At 36.3% G+C, this 23,638-nt stretch overlaps 1 protein-coding gene across 2 annotated transcripts in view; it reads left to right on the forward strand.

Moving 5' to 3' along the window:
- STK17B (serine/threonine kinase 17b) overlaps positions 1 to 4,794 on the forward strand; it is a 31,899-nt gene extending 27,105 nt beyond the window's left edge. For both annotated transcript variants that reach the window (XM_019428316.2, XM_019428317.2), the window contains exon 8: positions 1,636 to 4,794. In XM_019428316.2, coding sequence (XP_019283861.2) covers positions 1,636 to 1,918 — 283 coding nt within the window. In that variant the 3' untranslated portion in view covers positions 1,919 to 4,794. The remainder of the gene's footprint in view (positions 1 to 1,635) is intronic.
- Positions 4,795 to 23,638: the final 18,844 nt, after the last annotated feature.

Consider the following 23,638-nt stretch of genomic DNA (forward strand, 5'->3'; position numbering starts at 1 on the left):
GATCTCACGGTCCATGGGTTCGAGCCCCGCGTCGGGCTCTGTGCTGACAGCTCAGAGGCTGGAGCCTGTTTCGGATTCTGTGTCTCCCTCTCTCTGTGACCCTCCCCCGTTCATGCTCTGTCTCTCTCTGTCTCAAAAATAAATAAACGTTAAAAAAATAAATAAATAAAATAAAACAGTATAAAATTATTAGAAGTATGCTCTCAAGTTTCAGATAAAATGGGAAGAGAGGTGGTATAAGAGATCATTAAATACCAAATCTATAACTTCAAACATGGTAAATACAAAACATACAGCAGGAAATTTTGGAGTGAAGAGAAGATTTGGGTTATTTCTCTCGCAACCTGCTACTAAACCCTGAAATTCCCTAAAAGAAATAGAAGGTTTACAATACACGTGGCTGGCTGCGATAGACTTTGTTGTGACTAATCTGTAGTCAAGTAATTATAGTTATATGGGAAGTGTAAATTACTGATTGTCAAACGTTTAAGAATCAAATGCTCTTTGACCACCTGCAAAAGAAGGGGATTTGAAACCATGGTTTAGGACTCTTACTTCACTCATTGGCAACTCAGAGCCAGGACAATTCACTCAGAGCAGGAAAAGAAAAAGTTGGCCTCCCATTTCTTTACCCAGAGCAGCCCCATTTACTTTAAAATGCCTTGGGCTCGGATCCTGGTTTTGTTGCTGTCAGGTCTTTTATCTCTGACCTTTACTTAATCTCCTGGAGGATTCAGTTTCTTATCAGTTTAAGGAAGAAGAACTCACGGGTTTGCTAATTATTTTATTGGCTTAATGCAAATCCACACAAATTTTCACTGGCCGTGTTTTGGACATAAATGGTTATTTAATAGTAGTATAGTAGTAAAATTGCTTCTGGTTATTTTCTTAAATAGTTTTTTCCTTAGGTTCTAAAATTTTAAAATGAGCCATTAAGTTTTTAAAATCAAAAAACGAACATAAAAATTTCTATAGTGAGTAAATTCACTTCTTTATAATCAGAAAAAAAATGAACATAAAATGATCATAAAAGATGAAGATAAAGACTAAGAAAACATGTTGTAATGGAAATGGTGATTGTGTTAAGGTTGTAGGTCTGACTATAGATAGGTATTTTCCTAACTTTTGAAAAATTGTGATATTTGACCATATTATTTTCAAAAGAGAAAGCAAAATGTAAAAACTCAAAATACTGGATAAACATCATTCAAGAGCAGCCTGTATTTTTGAGATTTAACAGTATTGCTTTTAAGAACACAGAATAATAGATTATAAATTACATGTTTTCCTTCATAGTTTCATGTCTTTATCTCTTTAAAGATATTCCTTTATCCTTTATTCCTTTATCAAGGAATTTTATAATTTTACTAATTTTTACTTGTGAGGCTTAACATATGTCCTCAAGCTTTTTGTCTAGTCTTACCTGTAAGCTCCATGATGAATTGAATTTTCAGCACATGTCAATATTAAAGAAACTCTAGGTACTACAATTTTGGTATTGTTATTCCCTCTATACTATGAATATGTGTTATTTTCATAATAAATTAAAAAAATAAGTCTATAGTGTATCAAACTGCAGATGTTTCCAACTTGATTTTTAGTTCTCCATTTTCACTTGATGCTTTCTTTTCAAAGGAAAAGACCCACAGCAGAAATCTGCCTGTCTCATTCTTGGCTACAGCAGTGGGACTTTGGAAACTTATTTCACCCTGAAGAATCTTCCACTTCCTCTCAAAGTCAGGATCATTCATTAAGGTCCTCTGAAGACAAAACTTCTAAATCCTCTTGTAATGGAACCTGTAGTGATCGAGAAGACAAAGAGAATATTCCAGAGGATAGCAGCATGGTTTCCAAAAGATTTCGCTTTGATAACTCATTGCCCAATCCCCATGAACTTGTTTCAGATTTGCTGTGTTAGCACTTTTCTCTTTGACTTACTGGACTGAATTTGGAATTTGAAATCTACTCCAATGTGAGATTGTGGTTTGTAGCTTCATTTATGGCATGTTTATTTTGTAAATGCACTTTTGCATAGAAGTGTTTTAATGCCAAATTATTAGTAACAAGCATAATTTCGTTTCCTGTTCTGAGATACTAACTCTTCAGAGAAGAAAATATTTAAATATATGACAAAAATAAAGCTATGCATGTGAGTTTACATGTTAATTGAAGAATTCAAGTTCAAATGGATTTATCAAAATATTTTACAGGTGAGGAAAAAATTGATTCGGGTTTATATTATGGTTGATATAAAACTGAACAAAACGAAGACATTTGAATTCAATAGGTTCTATGAGGTAAGTTCTATATACATGCCTCTACTGACAAAATTTTATTAGGATAACAATGTCAAGTTTAAGCAAGAATATTTACTATTTTTATAGATGTGGGATATTTTATATTTGAAAATATTTCAATCACAAATATTTTGAAACTGCCTAAGATTTCCAGGATATATGATCTGCTACATGAGACAAGTCCTTTAACCAGAGCAAAGAGGGAAATTATAAACCCAATTAGGGATATTCTATACAAGTTGGAGGAAAAAAAAAAAAGCAGCATGGTATCATTTTTTTTTTTTGACTCAAATGTCTTGCCCTCTCTCATCATACTTCAGATTTAATAAGGACTGAAAGATGGAGACTTAGATTGTACACAAGTGTAGAGGATTTTCATCTTCCAGAATTTCTGAAGTAGAAGATACTTAAGTAAGACTGCATGTGCTCTATTTTGGGTGGCCAAACATATTTATTAATTGAGCGTAGAAGAAAATGCTGACTTATTTCAGCAACTTACAGAATTTTAGATGTTTTCTAAGTCTTAGGATATAAGCCAGTCATTCAGAGTTCTAAAAGTATACATAAAAAAATATCACAGTACCAGTAAGACTGTTAACACAGTGCCAGAGTCCACAACAGCAAGGTGGATGTGATCATAAAACCTGATGACATTATGCTCTTCTAAAGTTCTTAGGTAAAATTCCAGTGAGTGATGAGGCCCAGCAGAGGGCCATCTGCAGGGTAGCCTTATAATGGTCTTTTGTTGGAACCAATGCAAGAGTCTAAGGACAGAAGGGTGGCTGGTGACTGTTTAGTGATAATAAAGGGAAGTTTACTCCTTTTATGGTTATCTTTGATGATTTTGCACCTGGTTACTATCAAAAATTCTGTTATATTATCATGTTAGGATAATTACCTCATGATCATGTTACTATATCAAATTAAATTATATTTTGACAAAAAAAATTCTTGAGTTTTCCCCCCTTGAATTACATATTACTGTAAAGTCTTTAACTTTCTGAAATTTGATAAGACTCCAAATAACTTAAAACTGTTTTTAATAGCCATCAGTTCACTTTATTTGACTAAATGGTGAATTCCTTTTAAATCTTTAGCATGCCTTAAAGAAAAAGTTATTTCTACTTGTGTGTGTATATGTGTATATGTATAGGTGTATGTATTTATGTATAGATAGATAAAATATATAGTCTTTAGACACCTTTCTCTTAGAGATTCTTTGCTGTACTATATTGTGTTCAACTCAGGTGCCAAAGGAGCTCTCTTCTTATGGACATGTAAATATACATTTAAATTCTTTAAGAAATAGTTTGTTGGTTCAATAAACTAGCCATTGCAAAAGCTAAATTGGGCTCTTGTATATCTAAAACTGATGAGTTTTTTCTAAATTGTAGATTGTCTAGTTATTTGCCTTCCATATTAAGCTAATGCAGGTAAAATTTAGCAAGCCATTGGTGAAAGAGGATTTTTACAAAAGATCATACTTTATTTTTAAATTTCTAGAGGAATTATGCCATAGTAAAAATTAAAAATAAAAAAAGTGTTTGAATTTTAAATTATAAGCTGATTCTTAAAAAATATTTTATGCCAGCTTTCTTTTAATATGAAGAATCTTAAAATAGTTCATCTGCTGCCCCTTAGTTACTAGAATACACAGAGTTGTAAATTTCCGTACCTTTTTTCCTAGCAATTTTTATTACAAAAACGCAACAAGGAGTTGCACAAACAGCATACAAATTCAGTTTTTTTCATAAAGGTTAATTTAAATATTTTCACTGTTTGAAATGTGAAAATAAATTAAACCAGTATTTAGGGAGAACTTGTTGACAAATGACTCAATTCTTATTCTTTTTCTCCCAAGGTTGAAAACAAATATCAAAAGTAGATGATGTATCTCATTAAAGCAGGAATCTTAGCCCCTCTGAGGTGACCAGATGTCAGTAATGCTTAAACACATCTGAAAATTAATGTTAAATTGTGGTGTGTTTATAAAGTTTTATAACTTTGCTTTTTGGACAGATAGGATTAAAAAATAAAGTACAGATGACAGTTACGATTGTCATTTTAATTTTTTCCCTATGGTCAAGTTAACTCTGAGCAGTAAATTTATAGGGGCACTTTAAAGAAGTAAGCAGTATGTGTTCTACAGTCTGTAATGAGATTAGGCGCCTGTCCCAGAAGGTACATCAAAACATTGCTTCCTTTAAAGAAAGTCTTGTTATAAAAAGTCAGCTGATTAATGATATAGTTCATTTTTATTCTGGCACAAGTTTTTTCTTTCATTTGGAATGGGTTGCTAATAGCTCATGGACCAGACTTTGAATAGCTTTGCTCTAAATAACATTTATAAATTGATATCTTATAACTGTTTACATTTCTTCTGTTTATTTTTGAATTTAGATTTTTATATCTGTCTTGGAAACTTGTCTTTATTTGTTGTGTAAACAATTGTTCTTTAATTTCAAATTGTATTAAAATTAAGTTATCTGACTTCCAATTTGGAGAATTATTATCAATTTAGAATTTTATAAGACTTTAAAGAAGTTTAAATTCTAATTGTAAATTTCACACAAATTACAACTGCCCATCTTAACTTTCATTAAATAACTGTGTTGCTTAAGCATACTGACTGACATTATTATAAATACTTCAGAAAAAAAGTATATATATATATAGATATATACACACACACACACATATATATATATATATATATATATATATATATATCAACTTAGTGATCCTTTTGGTTAAAATTAAAAAGTGCTTTTTTACATTTGTGACTGTCTTTTGCTTTAAAGTATTTCTGAGTTTGTTAAGCAAACTTCCTTGCCTGGAGGTCCGAGCCTTGACACATGTCATTTTTGAACTCCTTTCCAGTACATATGTGTTTATTAGATCCTGTCTGTTAAAAAGCCACATAAATTTGAAAACAAGTCTATTCTCTGGTAATAACTAGATACTTTCAGAAAATGTTAGTAAGTGGCAGTGTACTACATGTTTCATAAGGATGAATAAGGGATTTTTATTTACCCAGAAATGGGTGAACTGTTTCTGTTGTGTCTTTGTTTTTAGTTTAAATAAATTGACTTTTTAAAAAAGATGAATAAGGGATTCTTTAAGAAATGTATAATCTGATTATGTACTAAGGTACAATCACATCACTTACTGTAGTTCTATTCCAGTGAATACTAACACATTGATAGAGGAAATACAGGGTTAGGTTCCTACAAGCTTCTGTTTATAACATTTTAGCCAACTAATCAGTGCATAACCTTGTTTTATGTAGGTTTTTATTTAAAAGGATCTTATTTAATACATATTGTTGATTCATTAACATTGACTTCACACCAGCAGCACTATAACTCATACCTGAATGAAGCTTATCTAATAACACATAAGGCACATTGCAGTCCTGTGCTTATAGGAACATAACTACAGAGCACTTCAAAATTATGATTTGGGACATTTTAAATACCAACAAAAAGCCCCAAAATGCAGAAGGCATGACACTAAATAGACTACAAAATGGACATTTGTCTTACAGTTTGAGAGTTGAAATAAGAGCATCACTTTGCTCACCCTGAGATGGAAACGCGTGTCAGGCATCTCAAATTTTTTACCACTTTGATGATGTCTCCAAATGATTGTGAAAGTACTGTGCATGTTAATTTGGGGTTACAAATACATTTTAGCAAGGTATGTGTGTAAGTATATATGTTTAGCAAGTATGTAAGTTCACAAATACGGAGTTCATGAATAAAGAGGGTCAACTCCACATTGCTAAAATCATCACATAAAAAGTATGAAGTGTGATAAGAGAGAAATGTTGTGCAGAACTTAATTAAGTCTGAGGAAGGAAAAATTGATGTGTTGGAACTTTTTAAATTGTGAGCACTTTTCTTTTCAAGTTCCATGTTTTCTTTTTCTGACACAATGGCATTCCCAAACTTTTCTCCGTAGCCCCTTTTTCCTCCTGGACACTGAAGTTATACATATTATCCTTATTTGGGTGTAAGAATACTCAAATGTAAAATAGCTCTGAGTAAAATCATGATCATATACTCTCTTTCTGTATCACCTCCTCACCCAAACTTCTTGGCTTCCTGTTACCTCCCTTAGTTAACACAGCACTGTTTACTCACACATCACAACTGGATATCTCTAGGTGTCATTCTAAAAATTTTGTTTCCTTACTGCACCTCTTCTAAGAGTCATTAATTTCTATCAATAAAGTCTTTTTATATATCTTATGCTTATTTTCTCTTGATTCTCACTGGTGTTCTTTCATCTAGATCTAGATTGCATAGGTCATCTAGAAAGAGGTCAGCAAACTTTTTCTAAAAAGGACCAATTATTAAATACTGTAGGTTTGGGTCGCCTGGGTGGCTCAGTCAGTTGAGCATCCAACTTCGGTTCAGGTCATGATCTCACAGTTCGTGAGTTCAAGCCCTGTGTTGGGCTTTGTGCTGACAGCTCAGAGCCTGGAACCTGCTTCCAATCCTGTGTCTTCCTTTCTGTGTCTGTCTCTGCCCCTCCCCTGCTCACCCCCTGTCTCTCTGTCTCTCAAAAATAAATGTTAAAAAAAAAATACTGTAGGCTTTGCAGGCTGGTGTCTTGTCACAACTAGTCAATTTTGCTCTTAGAGCATGCAAGCAGCCATGAACAATATGCAAGCAAATGGCTGTGGCAGTAAAACTTTATTTGTAAAAACAGAGGATGGGCAACATTTAGTTTGTTGACCCCAATCTAGATTATCATACTAATTCTCTTAGCTCTAGAATGATTAAAATGAGAGTAGAGCCAGAAAGACACAGGGAAGTGAGCCTTGTTGGCACTCACTTTGTCTAGCAGATACCCAAGAGGAAGAAGACTGAGTAGTCATTGGATATAATGAATTTTCTAGAAAGGTAAGTTTGCAACGAGCTGAGAAAATAGAAAGTAGAGACCACAGGTATTTTTGGTCTTCCAAGAAATCTAGGGGGAAGGGAGGAGAACAATAGCTTGAAACGTATTTTTAAAAATGTTTTAAGATGGGGAAGACTTAAAGACATTAATAGGCAAAGGAGAGAAGTCTACATGGAGGCAACAGTCGAAATGCATAAGAGTGCAAGATGATTGATGAAACAAAATGACAGAGAAAGTGATGAGATCACAAGCACAAATGCAAGGGTCAACTTTGACTAGAATAAAAACTGTCTCCCAACAAAAAACAAAGAAAAAGAAAATGGGTGACAATAGAGGTGTGAAGGGACAGGATAATCTTTCTCCTAAGAAGACTGCAGCTAGTGGTCTGCTGAGAGTAAAGGAAATAGAGGTGGGTGTGGTAGGAAGAGTAAAAATTTGGCGAAAGGTGAGGACAGTTGGTCAACAGTATTGGTCAAATGAATGCAGCTATCAGGAGAGACAGACATTAAATACCAAACATCTTATTTTGTTACTAAGTAGTTAATTGTGTAGTGTGTGGCAAAACAATTTTTATAATACTAATTTGTCATTTCTGCCTATATTCCTTTTATATCAGGAGACTGTGCTTCTTTATGTCAGGGACATATATAGTAGCACTCAAAAATAAACCCCAAAACTCTGTTCCAGGGTATTATTTAAGTATTTGTATTTAAGTATTTGTTATTTGCAAATACTAAAGCGCGTTGAGAAGAATAGAGTTTGAAGAGTGGAAAAGGCTCAGAAGGTGACAAGGAGAAAGATCTATAGGTCTTAGAGCAATAAGAAACTTGCCTATTTCCCCATGCACATTGAATATTGTGGGACCTTGTAGAGAATGGTCCAACAGCAGCAATGTGGCCTGTAGGGCTAAGGTAGAACTAAAAATGCTGTGTGGGTTAAACATTGTTGCTGGAATGAGCATGGCAGAGAAGGAGAAGATAGCATTGAGCCTGAGAGGAGGTTCTCATGTGGATCACATTAGAGCATATTCTCTTACTTTGGACAACATCCTCATGAGGGGAATGCTTCTACTGGAAAAACATCAGTAGGCTTCATATCATTGGTTCTGACAGTATCCCTTGGTGGCAGCTGAGGGCATGCAACTACAATGCAAGTCTCTAAAAGTAACCCTACCATTGATGAAGGAATGAGATTGGCTAACCCACCAGCCAGAGCCAGTGTCTTTCTCGATTGCCTTCCTCCCTTAGAATGCATTCAGCTCACTGGGAGTAAGGGATAAACTGGAAGTCTGCTGGGTGGTTTCTGAAATGCTTTTGAGTTCTGGATGAAAGCAAGAAATGCTGACAGTCCCAAGCTCTCTGCCATCTTGGATGAGAACTGTTTCCACCATTTTTAAATTATGAACGAAGGGACAAGGGAGTCCTGACATTATTGTTCCCCTGAAGTCACTGAAGTAAGAGCAGCAGTCATTTCCGTCTCAATTTTTCAGTTTGTGATTTTTATAAATGTCCTATTTGGTTAAGCCACTCTATTTTGGGTTTTCTGTTATTTGTGGCTGAAAGCACTTTTTTAAGTTTATTTATTTTGAGAGAGAGAGAATGAGCGAGTGAGTGCACACATGAGTAGGGGAGAGGGAGAGAGAGAATCCCAAATCTGATGAGGCTCAATCCCATGAATAATGATATCATGACCTGAGCCTAAATCAAAAGTCAGATGCCCAACGAACTGAGCCACCTACGCGCCCTACAACTGAAAGCATTTTAATTGGCACAATCATCAATATTTTCCAAACTTGAATTCCTCATAATGTTATTAGGTGTCAGGCAAAGGAAGAAAGCATATATACTCAACTGGGTTTTAGAAACACCAGTTCAACAGTGCTAAACATGCATTCTTACTGCAGGATTCCTTGGAGGCTTTACTCCGGGAACCTATGTGTAGTGTGTGCTATAATTACTTTGATCATGTTAACATCTCTTTGGATGGTATCCATGGACATGTACTTGGAAAGCACTGTACCAGATGCTATATCGATACACTCCAAGAATGTCTAAATATCCGGCTTATCCAGGAATAGAATTCAAGTTACTTTGTAAGAATCAGCTCACAAGAGCTGGAGAAGAGTCTGAGAAGGACAGACTTTTTTTTTTTTTGTCTAAATGAGACTCATTTTATCTAAATGAGACCATTTGCATTTCCACACCTAAATGCAAAAGCCTTGTATTAGATACAGGATAGGATGTACATGGATATGTAGAAATATATAAGAAGAAATTCATTATAGGAAATGGCTCACCTGATTACGGAGGCAGAGAAGTTCTATGATCTGCTGTCTGTAAGCTGGAGAGCAGGAAAGCTGGTGATACAAATCCTAGCCCAAATTTGAAGGCCAACAAACCAGAAGGGTCAATGTTGAGGGCCAGAGAAGATGGATATCCCAGCTCAAGCAAAGAGAGAAAATGTTCCCTTTCTGTGCCTTTTTTTTTTTTTTTTTCCTATTCAAGCCCTCAACTAATTGAATGATGCCCACCTGCTTTGGGAAGAGTGGGTAAAGGGTGTCCTTTACTCGCTCTACCAATTCAAATGCTAATCTCTTCCAGAAACACCCTGACAGACACACTCAGAAATAATGTTTTACTAGCTATCTGGGCTTCCCTTAGCCCTGTCAAGTTGACACAGAAAATCAAGCATCCTGGGCCTTTCTGTATCTTCTGGATTCTTCCTTATTTATCAAAGCTTTCCTGTAAGAATAGAGATGTTCTAACACTTTCCCGTATACTTTCCTCACTATGCACACACACAATTTTCTATCTTCTTTTTATAATAGTAAAAGTTTTACTTATAGGAAACAAATAGATCTTCCATTTTATTGAAATTGACTAAGTCCTTTTCTTTAAAATATATTACTATGAAAACTGTTAAAGAATCTCACTAATAGGCAGGGTGGGTGCAAGTGTGGGTAGAATTAAATGAATAATCTCTCACATTTAGGTCCTATGCTAACCCTATAGTGTGGCCAACTTTCAGAATAAGCAAAAAAAAGTCATTATTTTATAATTAATAGGAAAGATTCCACCTTCTGTGGCTCACCACTGGAATTTAAATTTAGTGACTGTAATACCCCTTTGAAAAGCCAAAAGAAAGATATATGCTAATTATACCAATATTGCTAGCCAGATTGTAAAATGCAACTGGGTCACCAAATACAGACACAATTGTAAATGTGCACTCTAGTTATACTGAATAGTAAACAAATGAATGCAAGATGTATGTGGAGAAAATTATGACGTAGAATGATTAAACAAATAAACCATAACAGATTCTCCATGTCATATAAGGCATATCAGAGCCCTTCCTTTCCTTGTAACTCAGTCATAATGAATAAATCTATGAGGCTTCATGATCTTTCCTGATTATAATTGAATTAACTGCCTAGATAGTCATGTGAAGTCAAATTTTATGATGAAACATTGTGATTTGTTTCTTCCTTTGAAAGAAGTTGTTAGCCCAATTTATTAAGAACGTGATTGGTTTTTTAATTGGGATTTGCACAAAAAGGCTTCTGAAATAAATGAATATTTAAGTAATCACAGACTAAAGACCATTGAAAACCAGCTATAAAGGGAGAAAAAAAGCTGAACCATTTATTTAAAGGCCTTTTTGGCCATTTTAACCTGTGTGAACATCAATTACTTCTTTATTTTACAAAACAGCAGTAATCAGTTGTTTGCTTCTTTGATTAGTTCTGGTCTGAATTCATTTAATACTAATGATTAAGCATGGGATACTGCAAATGAACCTGTCTCTTTTCTTCCCAGAAATAGAATAATTACAATGGCCAATGCCTGGGGCCTTTTATATTACTAAATTTGTAAGAGATTTAATTACTTTGGCTTTGCTCCAGTGTCCCAAACAACGCACACAAATAGTCCCACAACATTGTGTCTAAGTATCAATTTTGGAAGGTCTTTACAGCATGTGTTTATAAAATGGGTGCTTGTGGGTCTGTGTAAAAAATACCACCTGCCGGTATGCCTGTATCCAGAGATATATGGGACATAAAGTAAATGAGGAAGAATAAAGTCTGCTAAGGGTCCGCTATGAGTCAGGAATTATATTTGGCTCCTTTATTCATACTGTCTCATTTAATCTTCGCAACAACCCTGAATATCCCCACATTGTAGGTAAAGAACTGAGACTCCAAGAGGTTAAGCAGTTTTCAAAGTTAGCTAAGTACCGTACTTGGGGATTTGAGCTCAAGTCCATCTGGCTTCAAATGCTGCCTGTATCCTCTCTATCACAGCGTATTTGAATTAAATTTTCCAGGATTAAATGAAAAAAAAAAAAAGCTAGGAGAAAGTGATTGGAATCTATGACTTAAAAAAATGTTAGGATCTAAATTTTAATTTATATACTGTTTGATTAAAAATTTTAAGTGTACCATAAAGTCAAAGTTAGGATAGAATAACCTAAATTGCAATACTGAAAACATTACAGAATGTAGTATTTGCTAAATAGAAAAGAGAAACATAAATAATTCACTAGTGTTTCCTAGTTAGCCATTGGTACTGTACAAATAGGTACTGTAAGATGGCCTGTATCGACACACAATTTACTACATGTGGAGAAGATATTGGTATGAGTCTTACGTATTTCTTTATCTCTAATATCTGAGAAACCTTCTTTGAAAAGGTAGCCTTCAAATGAAGGTCTTCTCCAGGCAGAATTGTCTCTGAGGCAGGAAATGCCCGGCCCATTCAAGGAACTGGAAGATCTCCAGACAGGTGAGGTAAGAGACTGGAGAGGTGGGCAGGGGCTATGTTAGCCAGTTGGTCTTTTACTTTAAGGTCACAGGGTACCATTGAAAAGCTTTAAGTGAGAGTTGCACGTAATCCTATTTTGGGTTTTAGAAGGATTGTTGCTTGGATATTGTGTGGAGGGTGTATTGAAAGGGGGTCAATCTGAAGGCCCACTTAGGAGGATTATTTCATTTGTCCTGGCAAGAGATGGTGATGGCTTAGGAAGCCAAGAGAAATGGACAGATTCAAGTGAGACTTGAGAGGACCGATAGAGTTCCCTCATTACTTGGATGTGTAAGATGAGGAAGCTTATAAAGGATGGTTCTCAAATTGTTCTTTTGAGCAGCCATTTCAATGGTTGTCCATATAGTAAAACAAGGGAACGCTGGAGAGGGAAGCAGGTCTGAGGGGAAGCTGAACTCAGTGTTGGATGTGTGGACCATGATAATGGTTTTTTTGGTTATATAGGTTTGGAGCTTTCAGGTGTGGCCAGCAATAGAGATATAAATTGAGGTATTGTCATTGTACAGCTGATTGAATGAGGTTACTAGCTGGGAGTAGGGAAGTGAAATTGAGTCATGCCCTACAAAGCCTTCCACAATTCAGGTCTCCATATCAGAGTCATATTAACTTGCTTTGAAGCCATGTCTTTAGCAGACATAATTTGGGGGGGGAAGAGGTAAGATAAGATGGAGAGAAGTGATTGGAGGAAGAATGGAAGGGATTCAAAATGTCTTTTTAATAGAATACCCACATTCCTGTCAACAGAGAGGAACAATTACTTAAAACAGGGTTGGGGGTAGGGTACTGGCAAGTTCATGGGCATCTCTGCAGAAGTGGTGGTAGGTAAAACGTGTCTCTGTTTCTGTATCGCATTTCCTGCTTTTATTCATGCCCCCTTCCCAACTCCTTTAAAGCTGTGTGCTGAGGTTCTCTTCCTCTTGTGAAAATCTCTTCCCAGAAAAGATCTGAAATAAATTCACGCAAAAGTGAAGATGACTAGTATTAAGCTTTGAAAGTTAACCTTAATGGCAGCTTACATTCTCTGAAAATAACCACAGAAATATTTATGATCCCTCATGTTCCTCTACACCCTTGTCACTCCCATACTCTGTCCCCATTTGTGTGACTACGCAAATAGGTGTCATTTGTGAGCTGTCAAAAATGCTCGTGAAAAAATAAACAAATGCCAAGTAAATCAAAGTGGCCAGAGCCCATTTATTCTTAGGAAAGTTAGAAATGGAAATGATCTAATATGTGAGATTTATAGAGATTTTTTTTGAAATGTTTGCAATATCTGAGATTCAAATGTAAGTAAATCTTATTCCAGTCCCTAGATAAAGAAAGCTCACATTTGCTTCGAACTTACAGTAAAAGCCTGTGAATTAGATTAATTTCTTTCAAAAATAATTTCAGTTTCACTCAGGAAGCCTAACTCTGTTCTTAAAGAGGCAGGCATTTATGAGTTAACCATCTGAAACCTGACTAGAAACTTTAGTAATTATCTCCTGTGGCTACAAGATCCTCTCAAGTACATATAGAGAAATTTGATACCAAAAGGTGCTTTGCAGCCAGGAAAACTGTATTTCCAAGAATCTGGTGGCTCCATTATTGGTACCTTTTAAAATGTGGAAATTGAGCCAGTGTCTGAATATTTCCCATAGTGTGCTAAGATTTTCCTTTTTAAATAACAACTCTATTGAAATCTCATCCACTTAAAGTGTAAAATTAATGGTTTTTCATATATTTACAAAACTGTGCAACCGTTAACACTAATTCCAGGCCATCTCCCCACATAGAACCCCTGTGCCCGTTAACAGGCACTCTCTATTTCCTCCCAACCTTCCGAGCCCTAGGCAACCACCAACGTGCTTTCTGTCTGTATGGCTTTGTCTATTCTATACATTTCATATCAGGAGATCAAAAATAAGCAATCTTGGGCACCTGGGTGGCTCAGTCAGTTAAGCGGCTGACTTCGGCTCAGGTCATGATCTCGCGGTCCGTGAGTTTGAGCCCCGCGTCGGGCTCTGTGCTGACAGCTCAGAGCCTGGAGCCTGTTTTGGATTCTGTGTCTCCCTCTCTCTGACCCTCCCCCGTTCATGCTCTGTCTCTCTCTGTCTCAAAAATAAATAAACATTAAAAAAAATTAAAAAAAAATAAGCAATCTTTTGTGACTGGCTATTTTCACTTAGCATAATGTTTTCAGGGTTCATCCATGCTGTATGATGTACATATATCAGTACTGTATTCCTTTTTATTGCTGAATAATATTCTACTTGTATGGATACATCACATTTTGTTGACCCATTCGTTAGTTAATGGACATCTGGGTTGTTTCCACGTTTTGGCTGCTAGGCTGCCATGTACAGGTTTTTGTGTAGGTGTATGTTTTCATTTCTCTTGGGTATATACCTAAAAGTGGAATTGCTAAGTCAGATGATAATTCTATGTTTAACCATTGAGAAACTGCCAGACTGTTTCCCACCAGCAGTTTATGTGAGTTCCAATTTCTTTTCATCCTTCCCTACACTTGTTATTGCCTTTTTGCTTATGCTCCTTTTAATTGGGTATAAAGTAATATCTCTTTGTGGTTTTGATTTGCATTTATGTGATTACTAATGATGTTGGGCCTCTTTTCATGTGCTAATCGGCGACTGGTATATCTTCTTTGGAGAAATATCTACTCAGATCTTTTGCCCATTTTGAAATTGGGTTATCTTTTATTATTGATTTTTAGGAGTTCTTTATATATTCTAGATACAAACAAGTCTTCTTCATTTTTGAGAGACTACACCAAAGAAAATAAATATTAGATAGATCAAAATATCTGGTGTTAGCACCCAAAACTGAGATATACACATATACATACAAATAACTATAAGATACAATTCTTTGTATGTTTTGGCAAGAAAATCTCCTCATTATTTGGAATAAGAAAACCCTCAGTATACAAATGTTCAAAAGAATGTGCAAAATGTACAATAACAGAACTCAGTGAAGCAAATTATGGCATATTTATGTGGTGAAACATTATGGTGCCTTGAAAATGATAATTATGAATTGCTCTCCATGACCTTGGAAGACTTCTATGAAGCATCAAATGAACACACACACAGAGTATAATCTTAACTATGTTGTTTTCAAATGTAGAAAACAGTGCCTGTGTGGCTCAGTCAGTTAAGCATCCGACTCTTGATTTCAGCTCAGGTCATGATCTCACCGTCGTGAGATCGGCCCCGCATCTAGCTTAGCACAGAGTGTGGAGCCTGCTTGGGATTCTCTCTCTCTCTCTCTCTCTCTCTCTCTCTCTCTCTCTCTCTCTCTCCCTCTCCCTGTGACCCTTCCCCTCTCATGTTCTCTCTTTCTCTTTCTCAAAATAAATAAACTTAAAAATGTATAGAAAACAGACAAGACAAAAAAATTCTGGTATGTTAGTTGTGGCAGCACATGGGCAGCGGAATGACAGGTGCTGTTTTCCCCGTGCTCGGCATTTGGCTACAGTAAGCATGCATTTCTTCTATAATCAGGCATTTGATGGGGAAGGAGGCAAAGCTGTCTCAGCAGTAACACAAAAAAATGTAAAACTAAAATAATATACTATCTTTAACAAATTTTCATGATTTTGGAAGTATGTGGTTTTTCATGGCATTTCGTTACATCTTTGTGAGTCATGCCAGGAAGTTAGAGTCATCTTACCTACAAAATCCCACAAGCATTTATGTTGGACCTTATTTCCCCAAGTGTTTAAGATACTTCTTGGAAGTAGCTTGGCATACTGAAACACATTTCCTCGTTCAGAAACAATACTTTATGGTATTAGCATTAGCACAGCCCTCTACTTTGAAATATCTATGAAGTCCTGATCAAGGACAATTTTTCTTTGCTTAGTTTTTATTTGTTTCCTTCACATATTATTGAAAGAGAGGCCAGTAAAGCTTTGAAAAACAGACTTTGTGCCACAATAACTCCATGCAGCTCCTTTGCTCAGGGGCCAAGGATATTCCCAGGATGGAGGCAGGCACTGGATCTCTGGCCGCAGTTCCTGCAACTGCTATCATTTCAAGACAAACCACTAATTGCTGAGGAATTCACTGGGAGCTAAAAAGGAACTTTCCTTCACAGTGCACTCCTTGAGATCTCTGGCAGATTTCTTTTGTTCTCAGGCCCTGAGTTGTCATTATCCATGACAGTTCTCATTTCCTATTCTCCATGCGAATATATTCTAAGGCAAAACTACTTTTGAAAAACAAAATGTTCTGGTAGGTTTGGATCCACAGCGATACAGTGATGTTGGCACAGGGCTGTGGACACATGTCCAGAACTGCTGTTTGTAAATGTGATAGCAATTTTGCTAAAAATAAGGACTTTCTTTGCAATTTATGGAGGTATGGATAGAGGAGAAACTGGAGTTGTCCTTCATTTTTCAAATGCCCTTTCATTTCCTGCTGTGTGCTGATGTTTCAAAGTCTCCACATGAATTAAAGTTCCAACGAGATTTGCCATAGCGGTTTCTTGGGAATGTCCATAAATATTTTTTTGCTTTGGTTTTTGTTCTCAGCAGAAAGTGTTGCTTGTGATTATCCCTTTTCTAAATTACATCTCTTTTTAAGATCTGAAAAAATAAGCTTTTGTGTTTTTCAGGAAGCACATGATTTTTTTTTTCTGCCCTGCTTAAGACCAAGGGTTTTTACTTTAGGAGCATGGAGCTGAAGTTTTCAATTACTGATTCTCCAAGAAGGCAACAGTGCCTTCTCACCACTGACTTCCTGGTTTAAGTAAACTTTTCTCACATTTTTCCCGTAAGTGATCATTGTTTTAACAGGTTAATTATTTTACCACATAAAGTGGTCATTGTTCTCCGTGCTCAGTGCTCTGAATAAATCAGGCCCTTCCTTGTGTCAGGACACTCACCGCCCCCCACCCCCCCACCCCCCAGGGTTCAGCAGCACTAACCAATTTGCTCAGAGATTTTTTTATCCATCCAAGGACTTAAAAGTTTGGTAACGTTTGAACGAGTTTAAAGAAGAGAAAAAGAACCTTGCAATTCAAAGAGGATCCCTTGAAGCATAACCCCTGCTGGGCTCTAGGTCACAAAGTAGTGGATATATTACTCCCCAGGGCTTTGCAATATTAGCTATGGTGGACAGTGCCTCTTTTCTTCTACTGATTTGTTTACTTTATTTTTAACAACAGGATTCCGTTAAGGCAAACACACACACACACACACACACACACTCACACACACACAAATTAGGTAGGAATGCAAGGGCATTTCCAAGTTCAATTTCTTTCCATGGATTGCACTTTCTATTCCCTGGGGAATGTTGAGGAACGTTGGCCGTTGCTGACAGATCTTGCTGTTTGACATCCCTCCTCCTCAGGTTGGGCCACGTAGGACTGAGCAGGAGGCTTTAAATGTACCAACCACATGATAAACCTATTGATGGAATTATAGCTGAAGTCACTGAGCGCTTATTTGTCACCCATGTTGTTCCTTTTCTCATTTAATTCTCAAAACCTCTGGAAGAGGTCAATGTGATTGTTGTCTTTGTTTTGCAGGGGTTAAGTGAGTTGGCCAAGGTTACACAGCCATTGAAGGGCAGAGGCAGGAATTCAGGGCCGGCCACCCCATACCAGTGAATGTTGGCTTTCTACCCCTATTATTTTGGACTCAACTACAAAAGTACCTACATCTGTCAGCTCTTCCTATTATTTCCACGTGCTTCCCATGGACAGGAGTGCAAGTTTGCAAATCCCAGCTGTCCGCTGAAATAGTGCACAACCACCTCATGTATTATACAGAATGTCTGCTAGGGCACCAGAATCCTATGTGTTTACAGTGTTTTCAACAAATATTGCACTCTGTATTATTTGGAATTAAATTGATAAAAACTAGTAAAATGTACGTTTTAATACAGTTACTCTCTCAGGTGAATAAGGTGAATGCCATTATCTGTTTGCTTTAATAGCATTTAGAAGTTTATACAAGTTTAAGGGGCCACCTGGGTGGCTTGGTCGGTTAAGTGTCTGACTTCAGCCCAGGTCATGATCTCGCAGTTTTTGAGTTTAAGTCCCGCATCCAGCTCTGTGCTGACAACTCAGAGTCTGGAACCTGCTTCGGATTCTGTGTCTCCCGCTCTCTGCCCCTCCCCTGCTCGTGCTCTGTCTCCCTCTCAAAAATAAAAATAAACATTAAAAAAAATTAAGAAATTTATACAAGTTTAAGAAGCATTATATTACATCTTATCTATTTTTTCTCATTGAAACTATTACATTATATTTTAATTGTTATTAAAGTGGTAAATGCATTCACCATAGGAGATACTGAAAAATTAAAAAGAAATTAGAAGTCAACTCAGATCCATATATTTTATTATTTATTTTTAATGTTTATTTATTTTTGAGAGACAGAGATAGAGTACGAGCAGGGGAGAGGCAGAGAGAGGGAGGCACAGAATCTGAAGCAGGCTCCAGGCTCTGACCTGTCAGCATACAGCCCGAGGTGGGGCTTGAACTCACAAACGGTGAGATGGTGACCTGAGCCAAAGTCAGACGCTTACCTGACTGAGCCATCCAGGCACCCCAACTTAGACTCATATATTTAGGGATAACCACTGCTAGCATGATGATGTCTCTTTTAGTTAATATCTCATAAACATATTCTTGCTACAAAATATTATGACATAACATTATATTTAAGGATTATATACTGTATCATTGTATGACTCTAGCATCTTTTATTTAACCAATCTCCTATTTTTGGACATTTACCTTTTTTAACTATTCATATTGAAAACAATGTAGCAATTACCCTTGAAGGCAAATCTTTGTGTACATTCATCATTATTTCCTTAAGATAATTTCTTAAAAGTAGAACTTCAAGGCCAAAGGATAGGCAAAGCATTAGGACTTTTTTCTTTCTGGAAAAATTTTACCAATACTTTAAGGCCCAACAGCGAAATGAGAGTTACTCTCCCCCTGCAAACATTGAGTATTATCAATCAATGTCCAAATAATTACCAATTCTATAGGAGAAAAATAATATTTTGCTTTATTTTTCATTTTTTAAAGTCACTATGAGGCCAGACATCTTTTCATAGTTTATCAGCCATTTGTATTTCTCTTTTTTTTTTAATTTGTTTTTTTTTTAATATATGAAATTTATTGTCAAATTGGTTTCCATACAACACCCAGTGCTCATCCCAAAAGGTGCCCTCCTCAATATCCATCACCCACCCTCCCCTCCCTCCCACCCCCCATCAACCCTCAGTTTGTCCTCAGTTTTTAACAGTCTCTTATGCTTTGGCTCTCTCCCACTCTAACCTCTTTTTTTTTCCTTCCCCTCCCCCATGGGTTTCTGTTAAGTTTCTCAGGATCCACATAAGACTGAAAACATATGGTATCTGTCTTTCTCTGTATGGCTTATTTCACTTAGCATCACACTTTCCAGTTCCATCCACATTGCTACAAAGGGCCATATTTCATTCTTTCTCATTGCCACGTAGTATTCCATTGTGTATATAAACCACAATTTCTTTATCCATTCATCAGTTGATGGACATTTAGGCTCTTTCCATAATTTGGCTATTGTTGAGAGTGCTGCTATAAACATTGGGGTACAAGTGCCCCTATGCATCAGTACTCCTGTATCCCTTGGATAAATTCCTAGCAGTGCTATTGCTGGGTCATAGGGTAGGTCTATTTTTAATTTTCTGAGGAACCTCCACACTGCTTTCCAGAGCAGCTGCACCAATTTGCATTCCCACCAACAGTGCAAGAGGGTTCCCGTTTCTCCACATCCTCTGCAGCATCTATAGTCTCCTGATTTGCTCATTTTGGCCACTCTGACTGGCGTGAGGTGATATCTGAGTGTGGTTTTGATGTATTTCTCTTTTCATTACATTTTGAGAAGCAAAATTTTAAACAATTTTTCATTCAGTCTAAGCAATACCAAATATCTTGATGATAGTTTTAGATATTTTTTCCTAGAGTCCTTCTCCTTTATTTAGATGACAAGCCGTAGAATTTTAAGGTTGAAGGGTACCTTAATGTTTGACACATACCTGTGTAGCTTTGGTAACTTGGTGGGTTTTTCTGCTCTGAATGGACATGCACATGATGGGCACTAAATTAATGGAGAAATGTGAAATGAATGACTAATAAGACCTTTTTCTGACCTCACAGAGAACTAAAATGTTGAGTTGTCAGGTTATTTGTGGCTACAAAAATAATACTGGCAAATAGTCTGGGGCTATCAAATTCAGTTCCGTCTGTAATTGAATTAGAGACCCACATCCTTTTCTCCAAGGAGATGGGTGTACCAAACCCTGCCTTTGACAGTGTTCAGTATTACACAAGATTTCAGCCAATGAACAAAGTTTCTATTTATGGAAAATGTCAAGGGTGATAAGCATGAACGAGTAGTAATATCATTATTTTCTATCTAACTTACTTAATAATTGGATATGAACAGTGAGAAAATTTCTGCCAAACAAATACAAATGTTCTGTCCTAAGAAATTGAGTTAAAGTTTCAAAGGTTTGTGGAATCCTAAAAATCCCAAACCAATGCAAAACGAACACTTCAGATGGGGGCAATGGTAGGTAGAAAGTCCCATGGAAATGTGCACAGGTTTTATGTCAAAAAGAAAAGCATTCTTGAACAGCTAGTCCTCCCCTGCATGGGGCTGTGTATTTTTGAGAATTTGCATATCGTCACTTCCAAAAGGAATATTTTGTGGTCTCTTCCAGTTGCTTCCATCCCTGCATGCTCACGTGCACGTGTACACACTTGTTCCAGGATTGTAGTTCCTGGACTCTGAATTCCTCAGCGTCACAGAGTTTGCATGTCCCTTCTACAGCCCTGAGTCTGGCATAGCCCAGTTGCTCACCAAATGTGCATGATGGAATGAAAAAACAAACCTGCCAAAGCATACCAGAATAAAGGGTTCAGGTAGGTGATTCTGTCATTACCATCTCCACTGTCAGATGAGAAGACAGGCTGGTGAAAGTTGAGACTTGTTCAAGATTGGACTGTTGGTGACAGAGCCAAGACCTGAACTCAGATCTCTTGTTCCTAGAATTAGATTCTCTCAACAGAAGAAGAAAATGAACTTATGCATCTTTAAACCTCTATATCCATATCATAAAGGTGAATTTATTAGTATTGGCAAGGTTATTTTTCATTCTATATTTATTAATACCTGTCTCATTTCCCAAATAATTCAAGACATCCGATGAATGTACAATGAGAGAGAAAAAGAGAAAGAAAAGAGAGAGCGGGAAAGATTAAAGATCACACACTGGGAAAATATACTCTAGAAGTATAATAAGTAACACTTAGTACTGTATGCCAGATATTGTTCTAAGTGCTTTACATAAATTAACTCATTTAATACAAACAATGACTCTGTGAGGTGGGTGCTTACTATTATCCCAACTTTACAATCATAGGAAATGAAGCACAGAGAATTCCAGTAACTTTCTCAGGTCACAGAGCTAATATGCAGTGAAGCCTGCATGTAAACCTAAGTAGTTGTGGGCCTGAATCTTAATGCATGTTACTATCCTGCCTGCTAAATATATCCTTGGGATCTGTACTGCTCTCACTACTGTCTCCAGATCCAGGCCCTGAGAAGCTATGCCCCTGAATCTACCCTCACACTTGGTTCCTTTTTGCAGACTGATTATGCTTCCACTTTGGTAAGTAACTATGTATTAAGATCAGCATTTGATAAGACTTTTTAAGTTGTTCTCAGGAGGAGATTTGACCCATGTTAAGTCTAGACTCCAATTTTGAGTTCCCTTATTTACTAGTTGTGTGATCTTGGGTGAAGCACCTAGCTACTTTGTGCCTCAGTTTCCCCACTTGTCAAATTTGGACAATAATAATAACTATCACATGATCATGGTGAGCATGAACTCACCATGGATAAAAAGCACTTAGCGCAGTACCTGGTTCATAGTAATAATCGATGTCAGCTATTATTATTGTTATGAGAAAATACAGTACTTTTTGATCTTTCCACTTAGGCCCCAGAATGGTTACATTCTTGGAGAAGAATTTGAATCCTCAGGACTAAGAAAATAAAATCAGGCCCAAGTAATATACCCACTAACTGTTTGTAGCTTAGTATTAATTGAATCCTAGCTTTTGGTTCAACTGCTTGGCCTAAATTGGTAATTTTAGCTCAACCAGGCTCAGCTATAATAGGTCTTTTGAATTTTTATATCTACAGCCTTTCTAGATTAGTTTCTTGTTTAAAAACTTTCAAGTATAATGCTAATCATAGAAAGTAGAAACTCTAGAAATGTATAAAGGGAAAAATGTCTGTCAGTCATAATCTCATCTTCTAACAATATTAAGAATTAAATAAGACGTAATTCCTGGTTGTGGCACAGTGTCATTGGCTCATCTTTAATTAAAAATTGGCCATCTTTAATTTTGTTTATTCCTCATTATATAACACAGTGACTAGCAAAAGACCCATTGCCCTGCCCAGGAAGAAGACTGTTAGCAGTAACTGACCTCTATCTATTTGTTTTTTCCCTATTCCCCATGACCCTGTGCCCTCCTGCCAGAGAGGAATTTATTGTCCCAATTAATTGTCCCAAATTTTGTGTTTATTACCATTTCTCAATTTCATCAGGCACACACATATACACATGCAAAAACACATGCACATGTATATGAATGTGTGCCTAAATAGCATAATGTTTGGTTAGCTTGTTTTGATACATTATTTCTATCAAGACATATTATTAAAATTCACCCATGTTGGCTTATGTGGCTAAAGCTCATTCATGGAAAACATTTTTATAATATTTTATCATGGGCTGGATACCACAACTTATTTATCCTTTCTCTTGATACATGTCAATGGGCCTTTAGAGATATATTTCTTTTAAAAGGATATGCATTTTTTAATGTTAAGACCAAATGCCAAATGCAATTTTGCTTCTGCCTTCTGCCTGTTTCTGCACTTACCGTTATATTTAAAAATTTTCTCATTTCATTATAAATTTTAGGAATAATAACATCTCATTCAGTGGATATATCATAATTCACTTAACCATCTTGTTGTTATTAGACATTTAGATTGTATCTCATCTCAACTAGCACAATTACCATATAAACAAACATTATTGAATACAAATACGGTTTTTGAATTTTGTGTTATTTCCTGAAAACGACTTCCAGAAGCGGAAGCACTCGGTCAAATACCCAAACATTGTAGGGCTCTTGTATATACAGCCAAATCAGTTTGCAGAGCATTGGACTCATTTACACCCTACCCGCAATGATTCAGAGTGCTGTAGAAATGTCAACTGAGAGTCTGGATATTCATTCAAATCACTATGTTGTACACCTGAAACTAATATAACATTATATATCAACCCTACTTGATTATATATTATATATTATTATATATATAATATTACATATTATATATCAACTATATCTACTATGTCAATATACTATTATTTGGAATCATTCAGATAAATTGGCAACATTTTTAATTTTTCTTTCTGGACATCTGTTCTGTTTGAGTAGAGCCAGAATTAAGCCAACATGCTGCCACATGCAAATTGTTTTGTTTTGGGAATTCTTGTGTTTTATGCTTTGCATTTGCCA

This window comes from Panthera pardus, unplaced genomic scaffold (assembly GCF_024362965.1).
Source record: "Panthera pardus isolate Hobbes unplaced genomic scaffold, ASM2436296v1 HiC_scaffold_10, whole genome shotgun sequence".
NCBI lineage: Eukaryota > Metazoa > Chordata > Mammalia > Carnivora > Felidae > Panthera > Panthera pardus.